This window comes from Echiichthys vipera (genome assembly GCF_963691815.1).
Source record: "Echiichthys vipera genome assembly, chromosome: 8".
NCBI classification, from domain to species: Eukaryota; Metazoa; Chordata; class Actinopteri; order Perciformes; family Trachinidae; genus Echiichthys; species Echiichthys vipera.
This window is the reverse complement of record NC_139833.1, coordinates 23,086,080-23,094,324: the sequence shown is the minus strand read 5'-3', so window position 1 is coordinate 23,094,324 and position 8,245 is coordinate 23,086,080. Positions and strand designations below refer to the sequence as shown.

Below are 8,245 nucleotides of genomic sequence, written 5' to 3'. Positions count from 1 at the left end.
TACGCCTCCCGCAGACCAGAGCGCGCACTGCCTGACGCGCGCGCACGCTCATCGGTGCTCGCATACATGGATGTGTCCGCGTTTGATAGCTGGACTGACGAAATAACCAGCTGCGAGAGGGGAGCACTGGACATTTTATACTCTCACTCCACCTTCTCTCTCTCTCTCTCTCTCTCTCTCTCTCTCTCTCTCTCTCTCTCTCTTGCACAGTTTGTTATGGAAGTGTGTGTAACTTTTGATCCGACTGACGCGCCACAGTCAACCTGACCTTAGTAAAAAAAAAAAAAATAATAATAAAATAAATAACCCCGACAGCACAACAGGCGGACTAATTGTGTATTCTTCTATTTCTCTCCCTGTCCGATCATTTATGTCCCGGTGCTGCAAAAATATCAATCATAAAGAAAACATTTCATGCGCAATTGGCGGTTTTAATTGACACAATAGTATTGAAGATTTAGATTTTAAATTCGAATACACATCACCTGTGAGGTGAATTCCCCTGTCAATAAATAACAAATTCAGTAGATCGCACCAGTGGACCGACTCATTTGAATGAGAAACAGTTAGATTACTGTCTCACCTAGTTGGTAGACTTGTCCACTTGTAGTAAGTGAAATGGGTTTTAAAGTCCACACAAACGGAAACGGCTGTGGTTAAGATGGATATAGCCTACTTTTTGCAGTGTGCAGTCGGTTTTGTTCCGAGGCTCCATTTCTGTGAGGCAGAAAGGGGCGGGGATGGGATATTCAGATGAGCCGGAGTGACAGCTCCAGTTTCCCCCAATGCTCTGCGTGTCTGAAACTCCACTGGCTCCTTCTCTCCTAACTCCTCACTTCATAGTGCTGCGTACTAAAAACATCGGACGCTAGGGGATCAAGACGCATGCCACATTGCCTCTATGTGGGCACTTTAACAGATCTTTCGGGGTTTTTTTCCCAGTAAGGGGGCTGTGGAGGGAGGACTTTTTTATTTTCATTGTCTGATGACTGCTTGCACGGCTGATTATTGAGTTGATTGTTGATTATTTTGGCTGTTGTTGATCGCCGCCCTGCGCGTTAATTCCTCCCTTTTTGGAATCGGCGACCGCTCACCAATGTCCTATCCTCAGGGTTACCTCTACCAGCCCCCGGGCTCCCTGGCTCTTTATTCGTGTCCGGCTTATGGGGCCTCGGCACTGGCTGCCCCGCGGAATGAAGACTTGGCGAGGTCGTCCTCTGGCTCAGCCTTCAGTCCTTACCCTGGATCGGCAGCTTTCTCCGCCTCGGCCAGTGCGGGCTTCTCCAGTCCACTGTCATACTCCACGGATCCAACTGCGGGATTCCCATCCTACATGGTAAGATAGCTCGTATATCCGTAGATATTAGTCTGCATGATAACACTCCAAAGGAAGTGTCTGCGAGTTAAAGTCTGAAATGTCCATCTGTGTTTCAGTGGCATACGGCGCGATTAAACAGGTCTGCAGTGTTTTTGTTAAGATTCACTCATCACTAAGTGCTTGCGGAACTTTCTTAATGAGTGCACGGTTGCTATATGTTCATATCGCGTGGCCTGCTCATTGGGTTCTTACTATATAATCCTTGACCTCTTTGGCTTAAATGGGATTTTTAAGCATGAGCTGAAAATGATAAAGGCTTGACCAATGCTTAACACTCGCCGCGCAGCTAATTATGTAACACCCACTAAGAATTTTATTTAAGCCTTTAGTATCCAAGCAGTTAATTTGTGTTATATAGAAAATTTCAGCAATCAGTAATATTCAGCAGGGGGTGGAGTCGCTGACTTTACTCTGACTTGAATAACGGAATTTTAACATGAAAAGCATGACTTGCAATGCTAATGTCACAGGGCACTTCAAGCGTTTTAGGAAAGGTGCATATCAAGTGATTTGCTAATGGGATTTGTAATGCTGCAAAGAGAAGATATGTTAACACATTGGGGCTGCCACAACAAAACAAAAAGTAGCCACTGAAAGAAAATGAGGACGTCAATAGGTGATTACAGAAAATTGAAATGTCCTTTTCATTATCTTTACGACTATATTAGCAGGAGCCATGTTATTACTTGATCCGATAATGATCTTAACCATTAGTTAACCATTAGTTCGTGCTTTTGTGCGGCCTGCTTTTACGCACGCTGTGTTTCTTACCCCTACTTGCCTTTGCAGTGATATTTTAAAAACTTAACGTTGACAAACGGTCAAAGCTCCAATTAAATATTGATTGTTTCTTTTAAACGATACGCTGCACGCCGTTTATCAAGCCCATGTGATTTACAGAAAGCAGTATAAGGTCTGCCAGTGCACTCACCAGTCCTTTTTCGTGTGTATCGACAGGTTTCCAAAAACAAATTACGACACTGTAAAATAATACAACTGATTGTTTCACGAGTTTGACTGTAATTTGAATGTATGGTTGCGTGCTTTAAAATGTCAATATATTATGTGGAGTTGTTTTTTGAATTAGTCACAAGCCACATTAATGTCACATTAAACAAATAACATTTTTAAATTAGAATACACATCGCAGAATTGTGACTTTTTCAACTTTCCCCCAGAGCTCTCCATATGACGCACACACGTCGGGCATGGCCGGGGCATTAAGTTACCACCCATACGGGAGTCCTGGGTACCCCTACCAACTCAACGACCCGGCTTACCGCAAAAACGCCACCAGGGACGCCACGGCCACCCTGAAGGCCTGGCTGCAGGAACACAGGAAGAATCCGTACCCGACGAAAGGGGAGAAAATCATGCTGGCCATTATCACCAAGATGACCCTGACGCAGGTCTCCACATGGTTCGCCAACGCGAGGCGAAGGCTCAAGAAGGAGAACAAGATGACATGGGCGCCCAGAAATAAGAGTGAAGACGAAGACGAGGAGGACGGGGACGGGGAGAGGAAAGAAGTGGAACACTCTGACAAAACCCTGGACAACAGCGAGGCTTCAGCGGAGGATGAAGGTGGGGTATAATCCGGCGACAGAACCAATGATCCATTTAACAATTCAGGGTAGGATAGGGGTTAGAGGGAGCGGAGGGGGTGGACGCCCCTTGTATTTACCGCTTTACTTATTTAGTGCAGTACTACTCCGAGTATAATGAATGTAAATGTTATAAAGTGATTAAATCATGACACAATTGTCCAGATAATCTGATTTGAATATATATTTAATTTTTCTAAAATATATTTGGCTTCATGTATTATGTTTGTGTGTGTATATATATATATATATCATTATATATCATGTGAAGGTGAACCATTTATTTTCTGTAACATGATTAATGGCAGGGCACTGGCAAAGTAGACACAACATAACAATCCACACGAGTGGCCTTAATGTTCATGTTCATGTTATTATGCTATTATCCTGATGACATTTTGTGTAATTATGTAAAAAAATTTAAATCATTTTTTTAATCATGGATGAAATGTTTTTAATTGTAGCCCACTATTTAAAGTGACATTAATAATGAATAGCTCACTTATTCAAGCCTAGTCGGTTATAAAACATTAGTGATTGTTTTGAATATACATGACCATGGAAAAGCCATTACTTTATTAGAGTACAACATTTAGTTCACAGATATTTATATTTCTTTATTATTAACTTGTTTTTCTTTTAATTCTCAGCTTGCGTTTGTTTTATTTTAGAAAAGACTGCTCTGATCATGAATATTTAATGAGGTGTATGTGTCTACCTTTTCCAGTTGCATTTTTTTTTTTTTACATATATCCTTGGATTTTGGGGCTTTTATATATATATATATATGTTTCATTTAATTTCGCTCCCCTTGTCTTAGGTATCAGCCTGCACGTCGACACACTGACGGACCACTCCTGCTCGGCAGAGTCTGACGGGGAGAAGGTCAGCTGTGGTGTGGGAGGGCTGGGCTCTGACCAGGCCGGCGACAAATGCGACGAGGACGGCGACGACCAGAACCACGACCCGCGGGCTCAGCTTTCGCCCATATCCGTCACATCGTCGCCTCTGATGGGAGTAGAAGCTCCACTTCTCAGTCATCACCACCACCACCTCCATCATCTCCACCATCTTCACAACCAGCGCGAGGATTTGGCCCGGAGCCTCGCCAATAGCAACAATGTCAATACCAGTAAATCGTCATCATGCCTTGATAGCAGACCCTCATCGGGGTTGCCTCAGAACCCTACAGTCAAGCCCAAATTGTGGTCGCTGGCGGAAATTGCTACCTCGGACCAAAAGCAGCAACATCAGCAACTTGGGCAGCCTGGGCAACCAAACTGCCCCTCCTCCAGCGGTGGCCTCCTTACCCCCCCTACGTCTTCCACCACCTCCCCGGCTGCCAGTTCCCCCTCCCTCTACCCAACCCCCTCCATCCTTGGAAGACCTATTTATTACACTTCTCCCTTTTATAGCAATTACACAAACTATGGCAACTTCAGCCCCCTGCAGGGCCAAGGGATCCTGCGGTATACTAATTCATCCGGAGTGAGTCTGGCTGCTGCCGCCGCCGCTGCCGCTGCTGCTGCTGCAGCAAATGGAGGTCTCAGCTCCTCTCACCAGGCTCTGGAGGCGAGCACAAACCCCAAACACAGGCCAGACTCCCCCCTCGTTAAAAATAACCCAAACCAGATTGTTGTTGTCGAGCAGCAGCATTTCAGAGCCGCAAATTTAGAAGCAAAGAAAGGTACGTAATAAGCAACGCTGTAAAACAAACTGATGAGAATTTTGAAAACTTTATTTAATCTGGTATTAAACCTTGAGATTGTATTTTTCTTAAACGCGGGAAGGAAACCACTCCACGGTGGAAGGAAATTGAGTTCACTTGTTTGCAATGCAAATCAACTGTTTTTTCTTTGTCACTTTCATGTGTCATAGCCAATGACCTGGCTCTTTCAAGGCTGTTTCAAGACAAATAAGACTGTTTTTCAAGCAAGCTTGCATGAGACGCAAATGGCATTATCTGACACTATTGGCAGATTATCACTTGTTTTAAGATGAATAGGATTTTAGTGAATATGAGACTTAATAACTTCTTAAGATGGGTACTTTTACAGCGCCGTCTAACCAGATGAACGTTTAATGTGGCCTAATTCGGTTTCAGCGCAGTGTATTTTCTGTCAATTTATATGTGTTTTTCTCTTCTTCTTCTTTTTTTTAAACAAAAGCCATGTGCATTCTGGTCTCTCGCTGACTCATTAGTATTTCATTAGAAAGCAGGAGGTATGTGATAAGAAATACTGCAAACACATACGCAAGAATACATCTACGTATAGACACATTCAAATAAAACCCATAAAGGACATGCCTTAAATGAGCCTAACCACGCGCACCCACGCGCACCCCCCCACCACACACACACACACACACACACACACACACACACACACACACACACACACACACACACACACAGTGGCAGCCTGCGAATCCAATAAGTGGAGAAATGTTGCCATAGCTTTGAGCAGGAATCCTTTTTTTTTAATGTTTCCTCAGATGTGTGGGTGTGCGCGCGCACACACCACACACACACACACACACACACACACACACACACACACACACACACACACACACTTTCAGCTTAGGGTAATTATAATTACACAGGGTCAGCCAAAAGCAAACAAATCTGTAAGTTTGCTCGGTCCATTCATCGTGAAACTTTACATCTTCAAATTGCACTTAGGTTATTGTGCGTTACTTTTCTCGCGCACATTTAAAGCTTGGCCTCCATGCCGCTTTTTTTATTTTGTTATTTTTATTTTTTTTACACCAGCAATTAGTCAGTGGGGATTTTAATAAGCACTTGCAGTAGCTGTTTTGAGTAGAGCCTGCCTGAGAAAACTTTGTGTTTCCTGGTGTTGTGGAGGGAGTGGTTTATTTGATCGTGTGGGATTTTTATTTCCATGGTCTGCAGGTAGGTGTCACAATTGCTTTGACTATAAAGCGAGAAAAGGACACCACCCTTTGGCCTTATGTTTTAACCCCTATAACCTTTACTCCAAACCGGATCTCGTGCCACCATATAGTCGGAATGAAAGCTGCTCCCGCTTCCACGCCTCCACACAGGCTGAGACGCTCTCCAGCACGTTTTGTCGGAGTATTATTGTATTATTTCAGTTTTTTTTCATGCATTGTGGATAATGATTTCATATGCTGGTTTGTAAAAGATCCCCATTATATGTGATTTACATGTTATTTCTCAGGTCCATAGTCTGCTTATTTGCCACGGTATATTGTTTTAGCATATATTCACGTGTGAGAAACATATTTTGGCCTTTCTGTGAAACCGTGTTTGTTAAAGGAGGTGTCTTGGGACGCAAAGCGGACGGGACTGAAGTGAACTTGAGGACTTCAAAGTGGAATAGCCTACATTTGATATTTATTTTTTTAAATAATGGCGAAATGATGCCTATAATTTATGCAAGTTGTATTGCAAAAAAATGGGAAACTGACATCGTCTGTTTGTTTTGTAAATATATATATTATGGACGGTTTTTATTTGAAACGCATTTGGGAAAGAGCTACACAATCTTGTTATCAGGAGTACTTTTACTTATTTATATCTTTGAATGTAAATAAAATAAAACGCGCTGGTAACGATGTACTGGCGGGGTATGATATCCATTATTCAGAGGAGAAAATATTAAACTGTTTTCCCAACTATTCCATCAATCTTGGAGAGTCATTCTTTTATTTACAACGGAGCATATTTAACACGGGATTTTTTTTTTGTTTACTCTACTCATTGTTTTTTTTTCAGTTCAAATGCAGATGGGAAATGCGTGATTAATCTCGCTTTTCATAAACATTATGAGTTTTCACAGATTGCACAATACATTCTTTCTAAATGGATCCTCATTTTCTTTTAGGGCCTCATTCTGGTCAGGGAATCTCCCTCGGTCATATATCCACGGCCTTGATTGGGATAAACGACATACTTATTCCATTTTTCCCCCATTTTCCCCTCTCCCCTCGGCCTGCCGCACATTTATTTTTCACTGTGATTAATACAGCCGTAGGACGCATCGGGCATTATGGGCTCCCAGCGGGGCCGTCCCTTGAGCTTTTTAGCCTGGTTCAGGATGGGTCAGCCCTGCCTGCTTCATTACGGCACGGCATTGAGCAATCCATAAAAGTCTATCTAAGCATCTGCCAGCTCCAATGGGCTGTGTGATGGGCCCTAATCGGACAGGCTTTCCTCTGCTTTTCATCATGGCTTGGTTATTATAGTGGCTTTAGGACACAGCTAATTAAACACTTTAGAAAAAAAGCTTAGTTCTAAGGAAATGCATGATGATTACCATGATTACGGTTATGATGATGGTTATGATTCATTTGAACACATTAAACATATTTTTACGATTGACAAAAAATATTTCCAATATTTTGTCACCCACAGTTGTGGAGTGTGAAATACTCAAATATCATATATAATATGTCCAGCCTCCATCATCGCTCCCAGCCAGACTAAAAGCTAATCCTTCATTTTCCAGTTGAATTTGAGCTTGAGTGTTGTCCAAATCTCAGGGGACTCCCTTTCACTTTGACCCCTCCACCACCACCATCCGCCTTACCCAAGGAAGTAATATTTGGCTGTCACCAGGGATGTAGTAGAGGGTAAAACCACCCAAAGTCAGTTAACCCACCGTTAAGGCTGACAGAAGTCTCTGTGACAGAAATGCATGATTTACTTTGCAGTGAATAGTGTCCCCACTGTCAGAAGCATTTAAGGAAAAAACAAACATTCAGATATTACTTTTTTTTAAAACATTTATTGATTTTTAGTCGAATCAGGTATTGTCTTTTTCATTACCACTGCCTAACTGCCTAATACTGATGTATTGTATCTACCTTTTTTATTTACCATTACACTACTGGCAGCCATTGAAGTCATTCACACTATAGCCCCTGGCCAGCTTCTTCTTCTTCATCCCAAATGCTTTCATTTGGAGTTGATTTATTGAAATGCATGCTTTATTCTCAGGTGGGTTCCCCCAGGGACTCAGAACTGTTGTCAAATATCACCAGAGGCGCTCTCCAAAGCACACATAGGTCCTGCCTCTCTCTCCCTCTCCCTCTCTCTCACCTGCTGCTGCACCCTCCAAATGTCAACATTTGTTCTCAATAAAAAGAGTTATTGTTTCTGTTAAAAAAAAATGCTCAGCAACCCGTCGCCTTTGAACACATGAAAAGAAACTTCCACCCCACCTCTTTGTTTGATTGAGAGCAATGGTAGGTTAAAATGGGAGCAAGGCGTCCA

The 8,245-nt window shown here is 42.7% G+C and overlaps 1 protein-coding gene across 1 annotated transcript; it reads left to right on the top strand.

Moving 5' to 3' along the window:
- The first annotated feature begins 874 nt into the window (after positions 1-874).
- Positions 875-6,504, top strand: irx2a (iroquois homeobox 2a). The gene is made up of 3 exons (XM_083918269.1): positions 875-1,336; positions 2,557-2,962; positions 3,803-6,504. The coding sequence occupies exons 1-3, from the start codon at positions 1,097-1,099 to the stop codon at positions 4,675-4,677; spliced, it is 1,521 nt and encodes a 506-aa protein (XP_083774395.1). The 5' UTR covers positions 875-1,096; the 3' UTR covers positions 4,678-6,504.
- Positions 6,505-8,245: the final 1,741 nt, after the last annotated feature.